The following is a 21831-nucleotide window of genomic DNA, read 5'->3' on the forward strand; positions in this document are numbered from 1 at the left end:
AACCATGGCAAATAGTATGCAGACATTTATCAATGCAAAGCTTTTAGTCCCTCTATCATGTACTCTGGATCCTACTTACTATTCAACATGAAACACGATACAGTCAGAGGTTTCTTTGGCAGACATAATCACATGCATCAATAGGTCAAATTCAAAGCATTTTCTCCCTTAAACTTACCTGACCGAAGGCGTCTGATCAAAAGACAAAAAAGAACAGTTTTAATAAGTAGTTCAGTTTCTAGAAGGTAACAAAAGTACCAAGATCAAGCTTCTTGGAAGTTAAGTTAAAAGAGAAATAAATTTTACATTTTATTAAATCATCAAATATAATCACTTGGGTATACTTTTATTAGCAAAAAATAATAATACCAATGATAAAGAAAAGAGGAAAAAAGTAAATGTGCCTCAGACCAGAATACCATAACAAAAGTTTTGTGGAAGCTGCATTTTATTTGAAAATCCACCCATTTTTGCTAACATACATTTTAATATTGTAAACAAAAATAGAATCTGCAGAGACAATGCAACAAGTATGCTTAACTCATGTACAGAATTGCTTTCCTACAACAAACTGTCCTTCTTAAGGCCCCTCTCAACCCAAATGTTAAGATGTATTTACACAAAGCACCGATCAACAGTGCAGCTTAATTCTTCGTTAACTAAACTCTTGGCTAGACATTAACTTTAAAGATACTATTTCCCCTTATTTAAAAGGTACATGATCATAACATGGCATGAGCCAAATAAAAGGTTCAAGGATTTTGTCCCCTCCCCTCCCCCCATAACACCTCCTAGAGTTTTACTGAAAAGAAGGAAAGTCTTGAAGTGAAAGCAATTCCTCACATTCATTTTGGAAAGGCCCTAATGTCAAATGGAAAATAATGACATGCCAAGCACAAAGCAGTAAAGTCCCTTCCCAATGCACTAATGCTGAATTTAAAATGTAGTGCTTTTCCCAGTTCTGTGAACTGTTCCCTTGCAAAATCCTAGGCACAGAATTGACTATAAGGATTAATGCATTTATAATGCTTCCCTAAATCCCATAGAAACTGAGAATTCTTAAGCGATTCAGACCTATGGACTTGCCTTAAAATATTTAGTGCTCTGTATGTCAGCTGAAAAGCATTCTGAATCAGATTCATTCTTATGGATAAAAATCAAACATACTGTGTACATCCATACTCATTTTCATAAGGAGGTTTGATACAATATTAATGTTACGTAAATTGATAATCATAAATAAATACAAATACTTAAGGAATGTCTACTGCAAACTGAATATATAATTTTTTAAAAAGAAAAGTTAATTTTAGTTACTGTTTCTGTATCTGTGAGGACTGGAGAAAAGAAAGATACTGCATAATTAAGAATTATGATTTGATCCCCCCAAAAGAGTCCTGTTGCATTACAGTAAAGGACACAGCTCTTCTCTCCAGGCAGCTTTTCCAAATACAAATTTCACTCTTTCCAGATAAGGGCTTTTCTTGGTAGGTTACTGATTATGGGTATTAACAGGAGATGAAAGAACTGAAGAATTAGTCACCAAAAAGACAGTCTGAATTCATGGCAATTCTTGGCTTTATAAACTGTATTGATACGTTCTCCTATCGACTAGTCCCAATTTCCTTCATGGGCCTTCATTGGGTTACTGTAGCATTCTAATGAGAGTTTAAGAGACAGCAGTTTGGATTTTGCTGGAAGTAAGTATTTGCTGCTTGAGCACTTGTCTTTTTGGAATAATTCCATTCTCTTCCATCTAGTTACATAAACTGTATCTGGGGGAAAAAAAAGAGTGTAAGTTAATTCACTGCATTGTAGGGTATCTTCTCATAAGTAAAAATGCTTTGTGCCTCTTACTATTCAACTTGCCTGGAAGTGTTCATGGCATGCTTATCACAAACCCTGATTACAAAACGAAGTCAGTATTATCAGCTTATCATGAGCCAGAACTCAATATTTGAAGCATAACTACAGGAACTTCCAAATATCTTTCTAATTACTAAAAAACCAAGGGATATGGGAAGAAAGAAGACGAATGATTTTTCCATGACAAGTTCAGAAAATCTCTCCATGAACACAAATATTCCACATAAAAATCTCATTTAGGCAACAAGCAAAATTTGAAATATTATTTCCAAATATTATAATAAAATCAGAGATAATTAAGGCAACAGTAATATATTTATTAAAAATTTCTGATATAAATCAAAATCTGAAAGATCTACAAAAGAATACTTTTCAATAGGGTGTCAACTAGTCACTCAGATATTTCACTCATGATATCTTTATCCTTTAAACTGCTCATCCAAAGACATTACTGAAATGATGTGCTAATAAACTGTTGTCAAATCAGAAGAGTACAAACTCTCAAAGATCCAGAAGGTGTATCTACACTGGGGGCTACGGCATCAAGAAGAACAAATGACATTGTCTTCCAGGAAAAGAGGCAGTGTGGATCAAAAGCAGAATCTTTCTATCAAAAAGGGCACTAAGTATTCACTTGCCTTTAATTTAAAAAAAATATATAAGCTGTTTTTTTGGAAAATACTACTATTTTAAAATGAAAAAGGCATACATAAAAATATAACCCTTTAAAGAAATTGTTAAAATGAATTCTTCACAATGAATCCTGGCCATTATGTTAAAACTAAAGATGCTCCTAATAAAGCTTGAATCCAGTGTGTAAAATTGTGTTGTTCTCTATAAATCTTTTAAGACTGAATAAAACACCCAGTTTTTAACGGCTGGTGTTTGAGCTCATCCATCTGCTGTGCACAGTGGATGCTTATATGTACATATGTGAGATGGTCTTTTGATTTCACATCTTCTAATAATGTTAAAGATATTTTCCAAAAGTTCTTTGTCCTTATGACCTGTCTTGATCTATTCTTCACCTAAAGAACAGAGGAGGAGGAGAAAGAGAGGGAACCTAGAGTCCTTTAAAGAAACAGAGGAGAAGAGTAAATTGTGCTTAATGTTTGGTAATTTTTAAAAGTATTGATATTTAAGTCCCCATCTCCCCCAACAAGCAGCAATACCTAAAGTGATTTATAAGAAATCCTCCAAAGAGAGCTCTGCAAAAGGGTCCTTTCCTGAAGCTCTGTGAGGACTGTGACTGGAGGGGCTGGATGCTGCCGACAGCTGGGGGAAAAGAAGACAGAGAGAGGGAAAGAAAAAAAGATCTCAGAATGACAGAACATGAAAGCAGAAAATGTAATGAAAGAAGAAGTGGTTTTTGTTTTGTCAACTTTAATAAATATAATGGCAGCCCTTGCAGAAGGTGGAATTATTTAAACAAAAGTTTCAGTCACACGTCTAGTTAAAAGGGTATCCAATGGCATGTGTTTTTCAGAAAACAAATTCTTGTTTCTGAATTCCAAAGGAATAAAGTCTTTTACCCAAAAAGGTTGAAATAAGCTGACCCATGGTTAAGACTTTTATTTTATGTGTGTGTGGGAGAGGGGAGGACGGGAACCACAGCCTAATTGTGAGCCACAGAAGATGGCTTCCTGTGTCCAGGCTGTCTGTCAAACGGTGTGTCAAATCTGACCTCAGTCCAGACCCAACACATCTAGCTGCAATACCCTTTCCTTCCTTCCTCATAAGAGGTGGAAAGTCCTGTTCTCAGTGTTTACACTTTTTTCACATGGAGTTGTCTCCTGCCTGTTTATCTGGACATGCCACAGCTGATGCTTATACTTTGGGAGGTAGAAGGAGCTTAGAGGTTATCTGGTCCAACTACCCGCATACTGCCCTGAATACATGGAATACTTAAGATCTTTGGTTCAGCTTCCTGTTAGAATACATTCACTTGATTCTTGGAATTTGCTCCTGTTGTTTAATTTGAATATACAGTAAGGCAAGCAGACTGTTGAACTCCATAACGTATCTTTAGTAACCCTAAAGTACCAAGATGTTCATTTCATACATGTATCTCCTTCACCGAGCCTACTTTAAGAGTATTTTAAACCAAATATGAGCCATTTTAGTTTGGAACAAACTTTTAATTTTTTCCTCCTCCTGCATCAGATTGCAGAGGCATGAACAGGAATGTTCAACTGAGCATTAAATCAAAGTTAAGACTAAGTAGAAACAGTTTCAATTCATACCTCAACATTCGAATTCCTATAAAGGATTTCAAGGCTCAAAATCTGTCTTTGCTGGGTCAAAGTGATCTCATTTCTACCTTTTTATTTTCTTAAGAAAAGCACTATAAAGAATGAAGAGCCAATGAGCTTTCAACAAATATTACACCACAAGTATGTGCAATTTGTTGTTTTGGATGCCAAGATTAATTTACAGGTTTAGAAATCATCTTCAGTTATATTAGTGGTTGAGTCATTTTCTTAATCCATACCTTGTTCTCAGAAATAAATGTTCAAAGACAATGGGAAGAGACAATGGAAAAGTTGATGGAATTACACAAGCAGCTACAGATGGGAGGACAGGACAGCAGGTCTGGGTTTGGAGATTCAAGTATCATACGTGCTGAGACAGAATAAGGTGCAACTTATTAGAAAGACATTTCCTCCTCACCTTTCAGACCAACCAGGATGACCATTCAGAAGCGAAATGATTTTAAGTAAAGTGATCCCTGAGCTGGAGGGAGTTTAAGATTAACTGGGTTTTTCTCCAAAACAGATTTTCTTTTTCATTTGAAGTTAAAAAACAACAACAAAACCCCCCTGCTTACTGCAGATAGCTAAGCATCCAAAATCAACAGTCTCCCATGAGAGCCCCACACTGAAACATCTTCTTAAATCAAATTTTCATGAGGGCAGCAGTCTGAAGACCTGACAGTCTCAGGGGAAAATGTCCCTGAAGAATATGGTCAAAGGTAGCACCAGAATTCTGTTCTTTTCCATATGTGAGCATACTGCTGGAGAAAAGTCCTGGAGGCTCAAAAACAATGTTGAAGAGGATCAATTTTCCTTGAGGGAAGAAGTGCTAGTTTCTAACTAATACTTCTACTATTCTGTTAAATTGGCAAAACAAACACACACATATGTCTTATACCTATAAAAAATATGTAGCTAAATTAAAACATGAGAAAACAAGACTTAATATCCCTGCAGTAAGTTTCATATCATCAACATCCATTTCAAGCAGATGGAACCTTGGCCCAGACTGGACTGGCTGACTGCAGCGAGTGCCAAGGACTGAGCCATGGAGCAGCCCTTCACCAGCGGGCCCCACCCCTTCCTGGCACCTGTACCGAAGCATAGGCACATCTTGCACTGGTGAGAAGGTAGTCAGCTCAGCGAGTAAATAAGGAAGCAGAAGGAAAGGAAATATACTGCAATCGCCCAGTTAATGCTCAAGGAAAGAAGGAAGAACAAAGTACACAAAGGAGTAACAGGATCCTGGCGGGTGAGAAGCAGCAGGATTTAAAGAGCCTGAGAAAGTCAAGTTAACCCTCCTTTACTTATAATTCTTGGGAGTAGATTAAAGAACACGTAGGGTTGCTACGTACTGGAGGATAAGGAATTTAAAAAAAGAAAAAATCCAATGACCATCATTAATTACAATATCACCATATTTTACAAGCCAGCGTAAAACAAATTGTAACTGACCATTCCAGTAAAATTCTACTACAAATATGCCAACACACACACACACACCAAACAAAAGAAAAAGACTTTCACTCATTTATTTCAAGTAACATTCTCTATACCAAAATTCCCACAGAACTAAAAAATTAGTACAGCTATCAGTTTGTTCAAATTAAATCGACCTACCTCACAACTAAATATGCCATTTAAACAAAGCAGTCAGTCTCACTAGTCTAATACAGACATACTTAAAGTCTTCTCATTTTATAGGAAAATGAAATACTGAGAAGCAGTGAAAGAAGAGCCGCAGATAAATAAAAATACTAAAATGTACAAGTAATTGATGATGGCAACTCTCAGCTGACATTCCTTCACCCACTCCCGCCACTCTAATCAACCTTTAAAAAAAATATGTTGAAATAGAAAAAAAAAGAATCTAATGTTACCAAAAATCTTTGTTTTTATCTCCAGAGCAAAGATTTTTTTTTGGCTGTAGTGTGTGTTTAGTATAGTAAAGACAAGAGTACAGAAATCGTAAGTTAACTTTATAAAAAAGCAAACATACAGAGAATAAAGGAATTTTTAAAAAAGAATTCTATCAGCACACTAAAGATCATAAATAAAAATGGTTACTCCTTCATTCTACTCCCATTCAACACCAAAGAAAGAAAATTTCATGTTAGAACAGGAAAATAGCATCAGTCTCAGAAAGTGAACCTAGTGCAATTGAAAGCTTACGGGAGAATAAAAGACTGGGTATTTAAGGACAAACTTGGCTGTGCTTAAAATTCTTAGCGAAGAAGCAAGGTGCCACATCTTTACATTTGAATTTGTATCCAAAAGCCTGGATAGCAAATAGCAATGCTGTAAAGACTCATTTTGTCTTTCTTGAAGAAGCAAAGTTAACATCTTAGGAAAAAATGGGCGTATTTCCTTTGCCTGGGATGAGAGAGCACAGTTTTATGGAAAGGAATCTAATCCTGGCTCTTTTGTAAAATGAGGTTAAGAATATCAAGACCCAATACCCACATCCCCGTTAATGGCTGTCTTGAGGATTAAAATATACAAAAAGCACCCTGGCATATGTTAGTCACTCAAATATTAGTTCAACCTTCCTTACCACCTACAATCAAATGCTCATCTAGTCTTACATAATAGGAGCCACTCTGTCTTGTCCGTGTTGCTCTTATAATAGTTCTTATTTTACCATCAACCAGTCACTTGTGCTTCCATATTATACTCACCTTTAGGCTCCTCAGATGTAAGAAACATATTCTCCCTGTCTCTTGTTCAGCAACTAGCAGTGACTTACACATATTATAAGCATTCTATAACATGCTAAATTAAAATGTTTTTTGGTGATAAAACAAGCTCTGTATAAAAATGTCACCAAAGTCGGATATTAGAAGTATTAGAACTTCCCTATTAATTTTTACCCTTTTAAAATGTCTATTTTTACATGTTATTTAATGTACATATTGTTGTAGGGATATATAAATATAAATACACTGAGGGTACATGCTTAAAGAATATTTTCCTGATACTGCTGTGCAATGGACACATTTTAGAAACCTCAGCCCTACCTAATATGATTTCACAGAGATGTCAGATATAAAACTGAGCACAGAAAGGTATGTTGTTTTTGAATAATGTTAGACCATGGCCAGACCACTGAATCCAGATGCACAGGGATATAAACATATAGTGCTGCATTCCAAAATTTTATACTAAAGATAATGCTATTCTCAGCTGCCTCTGTGAAGTATAGCTAAAAGAGAGGACTCCTTTCTCCACTGCATAAGGTAGAGGGCCTGTCCTGTACGTTGAGTCTAGTGCCTTTTGATAACTGCTTCTTGGGTTTATGCTTAACACAACCCATCTTGGGCTTCTGCCCATCAATAACATCACAAAGTTACGCCAACCTTACTCCTGTCACCTTCAAAGCACTACTTCATCTTGTCTTAGTGGCACCAAACAGTGACCTAAGAGGATTTCTCTTTGAATGTGTTGTTTCTAAACCTCTCTACTGCTAGAGTCCACATAACTTAAAACTATTAACATAGGAGTGACATTATTCCAAAATGGCATCTAAGTCATCTCCTTAGAATTATGGCAACCTAAACCGACAAAGAGTTAAAGAAGACCAAATTGGAGAGAGGGAAATAGATCAGAAGATTTCCTAAACTCATGGGAGGAAATACTATTAACTGACCTAAGCCAAAAATAAACAACATTTCTGTATATCAGAAGTATTTGCAAGGGTAAGAGAAGTCTGTTTAAAGTTCCATTTGATGGATGGAAATCATGAAAACTGGCTCAGCTTATTTGAATAAAATGTTCACTGCTCATTCATATTAGACTCTTACCCCTTGAAAACCAAAGAAAATGAAAAGCTGTAACGTTTATGTCAACTGGTACATAAGGAGACAAAATAATAATTACATGTGCCTACAATGCACCACTTATTTGCTGTTTATTGAAAATATGGCACTTTTGTTTGGTTAAAAAAAATTTCCAAACCGTGTTCCATATATGAGCTTGAGGCTACCTGCTTTTACCTGATTTATCTATTGGGCTTCCACTAAAAACGTCTAAGACAGAGTTCCTTAGACTTAGACATTTTCAAAAGAGGTTTGCCCCTCCCCACAAAAAGAGACTTATAAACTGTATTAAATTGGACCAAATAAAGATTTTAATTACTATAAAATAAAGCTTGGTCCTTTAGGGTAACACCACCTCCACAAATGCTGAGCCAATTCAGGTGCTGCTGACAGAGTCCTCAAGAGCGGTGTGTCAGGTTCCTGTAAACAATGTCCAGCGTCTACACCTCATGTGGATGATTCAGGCCCTAATGCAGACCGTGCTCACCCAGCCTGCCCCATCCCCACACTACAGTGACTACCCTAGCCTGTGGTTCTCTATGAGTTTATCTGATGTCATCAGATAATAGTGAGTCATGATTAAGGTTTCAAAATAATGAAGTATGAATTATTATATTTACAATAAAGATAATTTGTAACACATGGGAAGAAATATAAACTGTATTATTATAAATCAGAAGTTGGGAATAGGGACACCTCATGGAATAGAAACAATTTCTGAAAATAGGGCAACCTTGTAACATTTTCTTCTAAAGACAAAAAAGGTTCCTTATAATCATCAATAAAAAAACATAAACATCCACATTCCTAAGTCAATTACAAATATTTTCATTTGGACCTTTCAACAAACTTATAAAGTACACAAGGTAAAAATCACCATTCTATATATAAAGAAACTGAGGCTCATCAAAGTTACGTAGACAATTTTCTCTGAAACACCCGGTTAAGTGAGGAGTCGAGCTGAGAGTCTGTTGAACTGTATCCCCTAAAAAGATACGCTGAAGCCCTGACCCCTATGAATGTATTTATGAATGTGACCTTATTTGGAAATAGGGTTTCTGCAGTTGTAATCAAGTTACGACAAGGTCATTAGGGTGGGCCCTAGTCCAATGACTGATGTCTTTGTAAAAAGAGGGAAAGGCCATGTGAAGACAGAGACACAAGGAGGATGCCATGTGAAAGAGGCAGAGACTGAAGTGCTGCAGCTCTAAGTCAAGGAATGACTGGGGCTACCAAAAGCTGGAAGCGGCAAGGAAGGATCCTCCTCTAGAGAATTCAGGAGGAGCGTGGCCCTACTGACACCTTGTTTTCGGACCTTAAGACTCCAGAACTGTGAGAGATTAAATTCCTGCTGTTTTAAGAAATCGAGTTTGTGGTACACTTTGTTACAGCAGCCCCAGGACACTAATAACAGACTCGAAAGCAGATCTGCTGACTCCAAGGCTGGTGCTTTGCTTTCTCTCTAAAATCTGCTATCTCAAGCTCAACTCAGCTAGAATTCATGGCTATATTTTAATGTACAGAAAAAAGTTTAAGAGTCGAGAAATAATTTTTTAAAAAGGACTTCTCTAGTAAATGTTAGACAGTCAATATACCTGTGTGCTTTCTATATTCACAGTGCCGTACACAATCACTGATGTTCATCATGAGGATTTTGAAGAACTTCACAGTCACCCAAGATTTTATGAATATGTTCTAAGTTTTGTTTAAAACAAGAATTAGATTTCCACCTTTTAGAAAAAATGTTCTCAGCAAAAATCCAGTGAAAAGGCCTGGTCGTACATGTTGTCTTATTAACAATAATGGTAAGCAGACGGGACTCCAGAAACATTCTTACCTATGGTCCTAAATCCCAATTCCCGAAGTAAATCCCCTCCTGAGCTCTTCTACTAAGCAAGGATGAATGAGCACAACACACTGCTGACAAGGAAAAAGGCTTTCACAGAAATGCAGCTGGGCAGATCAGCTGACAGAGAGGCACTGCCAACACCCACAGTTAACATACCAAGAAAGTAAACAAACAAACAAACAAACAAAACTAAACTAAGCCTAAAAGCAAAGAGAGCTATTAGTTCTTATACACAGGAAAGTCATTAAAAGGCTTTTTTTTTTTTTTGGTAAGACTTGAATTATTCCAATATCCAAAGCCAACAGTGCCCCCATTTACATCGGTAAAAAGCACTCACAACTAGCCATTGTGTCCTTTCAGACACTTAACTGATGTCATACTTACTTAAATTTGGCCAATACAAAAAAAACCCAGCAGCCATTTTACATCTTTAACCACAGCCTCCATTAAAAAAACCCCTCAAAGCCCCCCAATACCAACCAAGAAAACAATAAAACTTTTAATATGCTTATTTTAAAAAATAAATCCCCAAATGTAACACTCTACTATGGTTTTCATATTGCTTTTGGGAAAACAGATAAGGGATCAGTTTGAGTTTCTCATATAAATAAGTGATAAGAACATAATAAACACAACCCTCCCCCTCAAAAATCTTCAACATCTAAACTGTCTTATAAACATTCATTAAGAGAATGTTAGCTCACGTCACAGTAACTTAAAAAAAGCAAAACTAACTAGGTTAATTGTCTTCATGCTTAGTAACATAATAGCTGCATACTGCAACACAGAACGAGTTTATAAAATATTGACCAGCAATGGATATTTCAATTTATATACCAGTAAGTACCAGTAAGATTTATACAAAGCATGAGCGAGAGGGCATTAAGAGTCCCCACTCTCCCCAAGTTAATGAACACATTAGTAACCGGTAACAAGCAATCAAATAGTGTGAGGAAGCACAGAAGAGGAAAAAAAAGCATTAACCAAAGGTATCTAGTGTTTTCCATGTAGTCAAACACCTAGAAAGATGCACTCATGTAAAACATTAAAAAAAAACAAAGCTACAATGTTAGGCATGGAACACAAGAACGTAATACCCATCTTTAAGCATCTAATAGTTGTGTTAAAATATCTTAAAAAATACAGAATAAGCCAGCACAAAAAATGGGATGGGAACAGAACAGAAGAAGTGTATAGGTGTATAGGGAGGCATAATTTCAACACTACAGTGTAGTCTATTAGATTAAAGCTATTCTGAAGACCATTTCCTAAAGAACAAAAAGTCTGAGCTAACAGTCATGTGGAAGGTATTAGCTACTTTCTCACTAGCAGGCCCTAACACAGCACTAAGAGTAATCTAGATATAATTCAGAACACACAACACATTGTTTGAAATACCTCACTGATGGTAATATGATAAATATATGTGGGAGTGTTGAGGTACTCTCAAGAATATTAGCTTGGTTCAATGGTAAGTAGGCAAGAGACCAGGAGCTACAAGTTACACCTTTGGTAAGTAATGGCTCCCAAAAGAAATACTTCAAGGAATAGGAAAAGATTTTTGATAAGAGCTGGAGAACTGGGATTTGATTAAAAGATTCTATTTTGATGGCATTTGACTTACATTTAAACTATCATTTACTTTACAATGTACAAAGAGACGTCTCTGCCTCAAGGAATTTTTATTGAAAAAAAGAGCAAAACAATAAGAGAACAATTAAAAGGTAATTCATTAAGAAAAATTACTTTGGTTACTACTACCATTGGATGGACAAAGTTAATGCAAGGGACTGGCTAAGAATCATTAAAATACTAAAGCATGAGAAAATCTTTCCTACTTCAAAGATAAATCGTTTAATTTTTAAATGATTAAAAATATTCAATCATGAAATTAAAGGTGTCTTCATTCTTCAGGTGACAGTCATCTAACATTTTAACTTATGGTCTATTAGCATAAATTAAACCAATTTTGAACACTGCTATAAATTATTACAATGGTTATAAGTAAGTAAAAAGCTATACCAATGAGAAGCAGAGTAAGTTACGAAATGGTAAAGGTAAGTTTTCAACCAAATTCACTTGTTTGACAAATAATGTTCAAAAACTATCATGAATCAGGCACTGTTTTAGGAACCATGAACACAGAAGTAAACAAGCCACACCTAAGCCTGCCTCTATGAGGGTTACAATCTAATATGGGATCAGATGGATGGATGGATGAACGGACAAATGGATAGACTGATGGACAAACAGATGTCAAGTAGTGGTAAGTTCTATAAAGAAAAATAATGCAGAATAAGGAAAAGAACTTCAGATCTCAGAAGAACTGAAAAGGGACAAGACATGACTAAGATTGAGTAAAGAGTAAACGCACTTTATGACAGACAAAGGACTTCTGGAAAAGACAAACAGCAGCAGAACACTGGATACTTATCGAGAGTTATAAAGGCATGGGAATTGAATATTCTGTTTATTCATTATTATTCTTACAAAGAGGGAGATTTTGTGAGGTAGTTTTTATGACAGAAGGAAAGCCTTACATTTCAGTTATGTTAGATTTGTCTCCTCAGATTTTTGAATATGGAGATGATACAAATGCTGCCTATAAAAGTTTACTCCAGTATCTACAAAATGGATTAAATTAGAAAGGCAAGAAAAGTTCCAATCTGGGCAAAGGATATAGACTGCAAAAAGGGTGGAGCTAATAATAGCAGAGGAACAATTAGTGGGACTTTATGACAAGACATATGGAAAACAAAGGGGTAAAAGGAATTAAAAGTAACATAAAATTTAAGATTCTGACTTTCAACTGATTCAAATAACTGCATAAGGAGAAGACCAAAGCCTCTTTGAGCCACTTTACTGCCACCTGATTTTCTTTTCCTAGTTATCAATTTCCTTCCTTCACAGGCTTTTCTCAATCAGTAATATTTAAAATTAAGTACTCGCTTCAAATTTGATTTCTCAACTAGAAACTTATTACCTTAATGTTCTCATTCTCTTCTCTTCTGGTATAATTAGAAAAAGGCAGTTCTATCACTCTTTCATTTAAAGAACTTGGAAATTCTTGCACTTTTTTTGGTGTTTCAGTGAAAGTTACATGGATTTCAAAAGGAAACAGGATATAAAATCTGTGTTAAGAAAACATGCCAGGAGGCCAGCAATTTTTTTAAAGGTAGATTTTACTAAGATTTTTTTTTTACCATATTAAAAAAAACCCCTCATATAAAGTGTTTCAAGGTTAAAAGTATTATCCAAAATTGTATAGGATGCTCTTGACAACTACAGTAGTTATATCCCAAATACATAAATATAGTTTATAATATAACAGGAAACCCAAGGAATTAGCAGAGTGCTTCGTTGCTGACAAAAGGAAGACAGTACTACTGTAGTGGCCACAGGGGCTGAGTTGCACTAGTAGAGAGGCAGTGTGGCACAAATGAGCACTCGACCAGGAATCAAGGATTCTGGGAGCTAAGTTGCATTTCACCACTTATTTAGTTGAAGAACCTTTCCAAGTCTCAACTTTCTTTATCTATAAAGATAAAGGATGATGACAATAGTGATCCTAGGCCCATCTACCTTAAAGATTATTTTGAGAATAAGATGAGATAATGTATGTGAAAGTGCTTGGAGACTGTCAGGCAGCATCCAAGGTTAAGGTAACAATATATTCTGTTTTCTGTTTCTGTTTCTGAGACAAAAGCTTCAAATGGATCAATACAAATAATTTTGGCCATGTAACACTGTATGCACTGGCAAGTGTAATACTTATATCCATTCAAGTGGAAAAGGAATAAGTCCATTACCAAATGCTCCCATGAATGTTTTCAAATAGCATTAAACACATAAAGTAACCAATCAGTTGGCATCGGAAGCCAAGAAAGGTGTACTTTAACAATCACATGTCATTATTTCTAACTGTTAAATGATATGAGCACAGCCACAGATACAGAAGGACAAGCTGTCCTATCACTTTACAAGGATCTCATTCCATAGTATGCTGCCAGAGAAGTAAATAACAGAGAAACTTCATATCTCCTCTCCTAACCACAATGAGAAGCTTTTTTCAGAAAAAACAGATTCCCCTGATGCTAATAACGAGATGAAAAAGAAAGAGTGAATATTTAGGTGAATTTTCTTGAACTGGAAGAAGGCCTTAGAAACATTTGAAGAGGAAAGTCTTTCCTGTGAAGACATTAGGTCAGCATGGCATTTCAAGCTTTTTTGTCCTTTTGGAGGGGTTGCTTTTAAATATGATCTTTAGCAGCAGGAAGTTATCTAATGAAAAAACAGCATTCGCAACTTTTGAAGACTCGTCAAGTTTCACAAATATCTCAAAGGCAACACCTTTATTGTAGCACCATTCAAGCCAAGGCACTGAGTTCTGAGTTCAAGGTTTCTAAGGCCCACAAAGGAGAGCATGTCAGAATCATCATCAGAAAAAAGGTTCCTTAACCTCAGAAAAACCATCCTCTGGACCCACCAACTGTAAGTTATCAAGAATTTTCCATCTTTAATATTTGTAATCTGCTTATCCTTTCTTTCTAAATAATCAATATTCCTACAAACTCTTAGATGAGAAAGATATGCGAAGAAAATAACATCCACAATGAAGGGGAAAAAATGCTAATAACCTGCTTCTCAAGTTGTATAAAAGGATTTTTTGCTATTATATTTCTTCCACATCAAGCACATTAAAACAGTTACGTGTAGCATGTTAATTAGTACCTGTGCTCCTGATACAGGGCCAAAAGGGTTTGGTGGTCTCATGACAGGCTGGCTGTATATTAAGGTTGGTTGTGTCATTACAGGTACACTTCCCATTTGAGGAGGCTAAAAAAACAAAAAATGTCAAGTTAAAGGATGTTAACTCACATTTTCCTTATTATGAGTAAGTAAACAAGAAGGATGACAGGGATGAACAGTACTAGTACTTTTGCAGTAACTCAAAGGGAAAATACCTGTAAATGCAAATAAGACTGACAGCTACAAATTTTTTTTTTTTTTGCTGTACGCGGGCCTCTCACTGCTGTGGCCTCTCCCGTTGCAGAGCACAGGCTCCGGACATGCAGGCCCAGCGGCCACGGCCCACGGGCCCAGCCGCTCCGCGGCATGTGGGATCCTCCCGGACCGGGCACGAATCCATGTCCCCTGCATCGGCAGGCGGACTCTCAACCACTGCGCCACCAGGGAAGCCCCATCTACAAATTTTTAGGAGTATTTTTTTTAATATGGAAAGTCTTTAATGTGCTCATCTTTTAAAGTTTGCAAAAAAGCTCAACTTTTTCTACATGAGTTGCAAAATTCAAACTACGATAAACAGACAAAATAATTTAGACCAAAAAAATTTCCAAATTTGCCAGCTTTAGACATGGGAAACTTGAAGCTATAAAATGGCTAAGACATTTCAAAGAAAACTGCCTTTGTGTATCAAATCAAGTTCTTATGCCATTATGCAAATAAGCACAAGGGAAAATAGTTGATTGTTTGAAGAAGTTTACTCCCAATTGAAAGAACCCAATGGTTCTTTCATTTTATTTCAGACGTTTTTAGGGAAAACCAAGAGGCTTAAATTACACACAAAGAGGTTAGTTCATTCTTAAATAATTGAAAATCTCAACCAACCATCTCTTTAAAAATTACCACTCCATGGTATATAATTAACGTAAGTGACAAAATAAAGTACACACTGACCACCATATTATTTTGGTTAAAATGCTATATTCTAAAACCTTACCTTTCTGCAAGTTCTATTTAACCTTTTAGGATGACTCCTATTTGTAGTGAGATTCATTTTGAGTTTTTTGTGCAGACACCTTTTTAATGTAATGACTACTAATCCAAAAGCTGTGAAACTCCTTCATATGCAGGAAAAGAGCTACAGATGTATAATAAATAAAGAAGTAGCAGAAGCAGCCACAGTAGCAATACCAACGGATGCAGTGCTGCCTCCCAACAGCAACAGTTCCGCCAAGTGTGTGGTGGGCCGAAGCCACTACCTTCATTTCTTATTTATGTGAGTCTATGTATTAAGAGAGTTGGGAGAGTAAGGGCAGTCTAGAATGTGGGTTGTGGGCAGCTTAAAGGTTTAAGGACTGTTTCTGTACTATCCCAATCATGTCATAGGAAAATTTCTGTGGCCTTTACTAAACTAAATTTACCCCTACACAATTCAAGAAATATTAATTCCCCCCTTCCTCTAGAGTGGTATTCAGGTTATAAGACCTCACTGGTATTAATGTAAGATCACAGCAACGAAGACTTGGAGTTAACATTAATGTTTAAATGAGTTCATAATGAAGTATAAAATGCCTAACAAACTTATGAGAGGAAAAATAAGCCAAGTAAATACAGTGAACATTAATAAATAGTATCTGTTGTATAATGACTATTCTAGAAATACTTATGAAACCTATGCTTTGGTGCAAGGTTCTGTGTTAGGCATTAAGGATATATGTGGCACTAAGTTCTTTTTTCAGTTAAGCTGAGAAATAAATTCATGTTAAATGTGAGTCAACCTATTTTCAAAAAGCTGTGTTGGGAAAAATACTTACGATTCCATATCCTATCATGCCTGTTGGTGTAGTAGCAGGATAGGCCATTACAGGGGGTGCCTGACATGATGAAAGAAAAAATAAACAAGGAAGTATAACTCATGTATGTCAACGGAGTTCAAGGAATTAATAGCTGTAGTTCCACTAAAAAGAATTGCTAAGACAGCTGTGATTAAATATGACATTTGTGTTCGTTAATAATTGTGTCAATTAAAGCTCAATGAAAAAAAGTGTCTTGAAATTAGCGGAAAAGAAGAATTATCAGAAAGAAAAAATACCATTTAAAGTTAGATACAACAGTGATCTAAGATTTCATTGTGCTTTTACAAGCTTTAAAAATATTCAGATTTTTAAAAATACTCAAAGTTCTAAATTTAAAGTCTATCATTAACATAAAAAATGTTTGCCTAGAAAAGTAGCATTACTGAATGTTTTCCTAGGTACTTCATTTTTTGAGCAAAATAAAATGTAAAGATCCCAAATCCATGAACAATCTGATCTTCCAAAAAATTAGTTTCTAAGGACCTCATTCACTCTTTTCAAATAACTCCAAAGATTTCAAACCACTATGGAGTATGACTATTTCTAAGAAGCACAAGTTCTTACATAGAGCATGTATACTAGTATTCCTTCTAATTTATTTCATAAATTATTTAAACTATCTTCTGCAAAGCACCAATTTGGAAGAGCAATACATTTTTAAGTCTGTTTATGCTTTAAGTCCTAAAAGAGCCATCTACCACTAAGATGTTTAAGGTCCCTTCCTCCTCCCACTTTAACTCAAAATAGACAATCTCAGCACAGAATCATTTTAGACATATCTGCTGTCTTAACAACATTCCCTGTGTGTGTTATCTTATAATAAAAACTGAAGAAGCTGAATACAGGTGAAAGACCAATAACACTGCTAAAACATGAAAAATAACAAATTATATGGCAATTTGAACATACACATGGAGAAGTTAAATGAAGCATAACTAAAGTGAACAGTTAAAAGTTTAGTATTTGGGTGAGCATGTAGGACTTATTGGTCTCTCCCTACTTAAAAACCAAGAGCTGCGAGAGCAGTAGACAAACTGCCAAGTTCAGCAGAAGCCTGTAAGATTTCATGCAATTGTTATTTTCAACATTACCACAATCAACATTTCCCTTCATTCAGAAGTCATCAAGTGCATAGTGGCAGCACAGATACAGACACAGACACCCAGCCATCTGGCAGCAAATGGCAGAATATTAAGCAAGAAAAAAAAATTTGTATTTCCCATGCCACCATCAGAATCAATTCTGCAACAAACCCACAAAATCAGTAGATGCTAGGAAGAATTTTTGGCACATTGAAAATCTGAATGTGAAAACAAGTAATAGCTAGAAGGTTATGAGATTCTGCTACAGCATTGGTTAACAGCATGCCAATTTATTGCAAAAAAGGCTAGTTTTCGGTCACTTACGTATTGTGGAAAATGCATGCCATTCTGTTTTTCCCAGGGAGAACAATTACATAATGCAATAACACTGGATTAGAACAAGTACTTACACAACAGAAAATACATAGAGAGCATTTTAGTTCACATGAACATTCATTAACTACTTAAAATCCCTTGTATTTCCAGTATCTAATGGAAGAACATCTATACTAAAACACTATCAAGGTTGACACGGGAAATTTAGTCTTTGGCATCATCACCTTACTTACATAATAGTTTATCGATTACAAGTGTCATCAAAACATAAAATCTATCAGTAGCATCAACAGTGCATCCCATAAACAGGGTTGCATTGCATAATGTCTACCACAGAAAAAAAGCAAACAGTAATAGAAAGAGTTGGTAGTGTAACATCATTATATATTTTAATAAAACATCAATGAATGGTTAAAATTTTAAAAAATTTAAAAACCTTGACAGTGTTTAAGGATTAATTAAAAAGGTTAGAAATGTAAAGAAATGTCAAAAGCAGCAGTTTATCTAAGTAGTGAATCACATCACCAGCCCTAAATGTTAGTCATTACAAAGAACCTCTATAAAATACATACATACAAATGTTTTACCAAAATCCTTAAGAGATGATATACCTTACCGTATACAACACAACACCATAGATATTGCTTCTTATCAACAAATTCTAGATGGTTAGATGCCTATTAAATGCTAAAAGTCAATCTTAAGTCAAGTGCTATTCACAAACTTCTAATACTTCATACAGATTAATACTAATTTCATACAAAATAAGAAAATATTCATTGTATTTTTATATCATTTGGATTTATATCATTCCTCATATACTGTCAATGTATAATTCACTCCTGAGGCTATAACATCTACTAACCTAACCTCCTGCCATCCCTAGTCAGAGAGGTGTGTTAGAGTGGGAAAAACACTGATTGCGAGTCAGAAAGGATGGATTTCAATTTAAATCTGCTTTCTAGTTGCTTTGCAATTGAGGGAAAAAAAAATTGCATAACTTTATCCTTACAGCTGGGACAATAGCTGCTCAAACTCCCCCAAGAGTGCACTATTTACAGACTCCGGATAGTGTGTGTGTGAGTGTGTGAGTGTGTAAAAATGTAAACTATTTAAATGCAAGGTTTTATTATTGGTGACGGTAGTGACCACTACCAGAGAAAAAGTACTGATTTAAAAAGGTGGCTAAATTTCAATATTATTTTCCATTAATGGAGACTGAAACTAATAAAACTCTTTAATGTCATGTAAAACTTTAACAGCACACTATTTTTAGCTCAGCCCTATTAATTTTAACATACAATTAACCCAAGGAAACAGCAAAACAGCACAGTACTCTGGAAGAGATTTAATAACAAAAAGTAGCTATAACAAGGATAATGTGGGGAGATCAGCTTGGTGCTTTGTAAGGACATAGAGGGTGGGATGGGAGGATGGGAGGGAGACTCAGGAGGGAGGGGATATAGGTATACATATAGCTGATTCACTTTGTTGTACAGCAGAAACTAACACAACATTGTAAAGCAATTATAACCCAATAAGGATGTAAAAAATAAATAAATAAAATGAAAAAAATTAAAAAAAAGAACGCCCCTGAAGGTATATTAAAAAAAAGTGGGCAAATGGGGATATATGTATACGTGTGGCTGATTCACTTTGCTATACGGCAGAAACTAACACAACACTGTAAAGCAACTCTACTCCAATAAAAAAAATTTAAAAATTAAAAAAAAAAAGGATAATGGGGGTCTCTAACAACAACAGAAAGGATACAATGTGTGGCTCGTGTAATCAAATGCTGATTAGCACACACTGTTGCAAGAAAGCATGTTTCAAATTTTTCTACAAAAAAATTGGTTTTCTCCGATGCAGGGAGACTTACTGGATTGGTAAAACAGCAGCTGACCAAGGATTGGGGTACGGCCACAAAACTACTCTGGGACGACCATACCTTATATTAATTAAAACCATTAGAACTTCTTCAGTACTAGATGCTAACTCATTAATTATCATATACAATTAATTTTCATTACTCATGGATTCTGTACTTGCAAATTTGCTATGCACTGAAATTTATTTGTAATCCTAAAATCAATACTTGTGGTGCTTTTGAAGTCATTCACATACGTGCGCAAAGTGGTGAAAAATTTGTAACCGGATGCATTCATTCCCAGCTGAGGTCAAACAGGGGCTGTGCCTTGTTTCAGCTCTGACATGAAGATGACCAGAAGATGGAGAAGTAGGGAACAGTGTAGTGTACTGCAAGAAGCTCTGGGGCCAGTTGGATAGGGCAAGAGTCTCTCAATTCAGGCACCTATTAGTGGGGATGCCTCAGGCAAGTCACTTAATACCTCTGGCACTCGTTTTCTCTTTTGTAAAATAAAAAAATATATAATCCACTAGAATGAGTTTTTTTGTTTTGGGATTTAAGATTATAATCTATGTGAGATGTGTATGTGTATAGGCATACTCAATTAAAACTATACTTGCTTGGCTTTTGTTAATACTGTCATATAATTTATATAGTTGATTCTCCTTATTTGCTGCACTTACATTCTTAAAGTCACCAGAACACTGAATTAGTGAACACTGCACCATCAGTGCAGCGGTCCCCAACCTTTCTGGCACCAGGGACGGGTTTCAGGGAACACAATTTTTCCTCGGGTGGAGGAGCGGGGAGAGAATGGCTCAGGCGGTAGTGTGAGCGACGGGGAGCGGCAGATGAAACTCTGCTTGCTTGCCAGCCACTCACCTCTCCTGCTGTGTGGCCCGGTTTCCTAACAGGCAGCGGACCCATACTGTCTGTGGCCCCAGGCATTGGGGACCCCTGCATTAGTGAACACTGAGCCACTGTTGGGGGAAACACGTGTATGTGTGTGAATCTAGCAATTGGTTCAGTGTTAAGGTTATTTATTTATTGTAGATAGATAAATAATAGATTTGAAACCAGCAGTAGAGAATAGTGATTAAGAAAATATGCTCTGAGGTAAGGCTGCCTGGGTTCTAAAAACCCACCCAATCTCTGTGATCTGGGCTTACTACTTAATAACCCTGTGTTTTCATTTCCTCATCTGTAAAATTGGGATAATAGTTACTACCGTGTAAGGTAAATTTGAGGATTATATAAAACAAAACCACATATTATTTGTTAGAATCATGCCTGACACAAAGTAACCTTTAAATAAATGTTAGCTACTAAAATGTACCTGGCAAACATAGTCAACCAAGCTTCCTTTAAAAGAAATACAAATTACTTATATTTCTAAAACTTGGTAACAATCTTTCCACTTATGCCTTATCACTATTTAAAAAACATTTTCATGTTACACATTTACCTAAATCATTCATGTTAGTATATAATGAGCTTTTCCAACTCACCATTGTTGCAGCATTCCAAGCAGTTGTTGGTGCAACCTTCGGTTGCCAGTTAGATCCTCCAGTTAGCTTCTTTTCACCTGGCTGACTCCAATTTACATCACTTTAAATAAATATGAGTGAGAATATTAAGTGTGTGTAATTATGAAGTTTCTTTACTACACATGTAGATTGAACAGAGCATTTAAGATGCAGATGACATCTCTACACATACTTTCTTGAGAGGAAAGCCTAATCAACCTCTAAATGGCACATAGGGAAAGAATACAAATAAAACACTCACTTCTTAGTGGTTCCATTTCCAATGCCAAGATCTAGGACAGGAGAAAAAGAAAGCATTTAAAAACTAGACTAATTTTTATAAAACAACTTATTTTAAAGATTAAAGAATACAAAAAATACTTACTGCCAACAAGGTTGGCTAAGGATGAATCCAAGTCATCAGATACTAACTTGTTAGGTGGGAGTTTGGCAACAGGAAGACTCTGGTTCTGAGAGGCCACTGTTGGTTTGAGAAGTCCACCTAGTTCATCAAAGCCTTAAAGTTACAAACAGACGAAATAGGATTTGTAAGGAACTTTATGGTGCTACAGCTTTCTAAAGGAGGTCTCTGCCTTTTCTCCTTGTTTGTTTACTGGAGAAGTCCTCCAGGTAAAT

General features: G+C 35.9%; 1 protein-coding gene across 12 annotated transcripts in view; it reads right to left on the bottom strand.

Annotated features, from left to right (window-relative positions):
- Positions 1 to 330: 330 nt before the first annotated feature.
- PICALM (phosphatidylinositol binding clathrin assembly protein) overlaps positions 331 to 21831 on the bottom strand; it is a 107142-nt gene continuing 85641 nt past the window's right edge. For 2 of the 12 annotated variants that reach the window (XM_079928296.1, XM_079928292.1), the window contains 7 exons: positions 21581 to 21697; positions 21458 to 21488; positions 21178 to 21277; positions 17788 to 17811; positions 16340 to 16399; positions 14514 to 14618; positions 331 to 1775 (listed from right to left, as the gene is read on the bottom strand). In XM_079928296.1, the coding sequence (XP_079784422.1) occupies positions 1761 to 1775; positions 14514 to 14618; positions 16340 to 16399; positions 17788 to 17811; positions 21178 to 21277; positions 21458 to 21488; positions 21581 to 21697 (452 nt within the window). In that variant the 3' untranslated portion in view covers positions 331 to 1760. The other 10 variants (XM_079928295.1, XM_079928288.1, XM_079928299.1 and 7 more) reach the window with 6 other exon arrangements.

The sequence above is a fragment of the Stenella coeruleoalba genome (genome assembly GCF_951394435.1).
Source record: "Stenella coeruleoalba genome assembly, chromosome: 8".
In the NCBI taxonomy this organism is placed as follows: domain Eukaryota; kingdom Metazoa; phylum Chordata; class Mammalia; order Artiodactyla; family Delphinidae; genus Stenella; species Stenella coeruleoalba.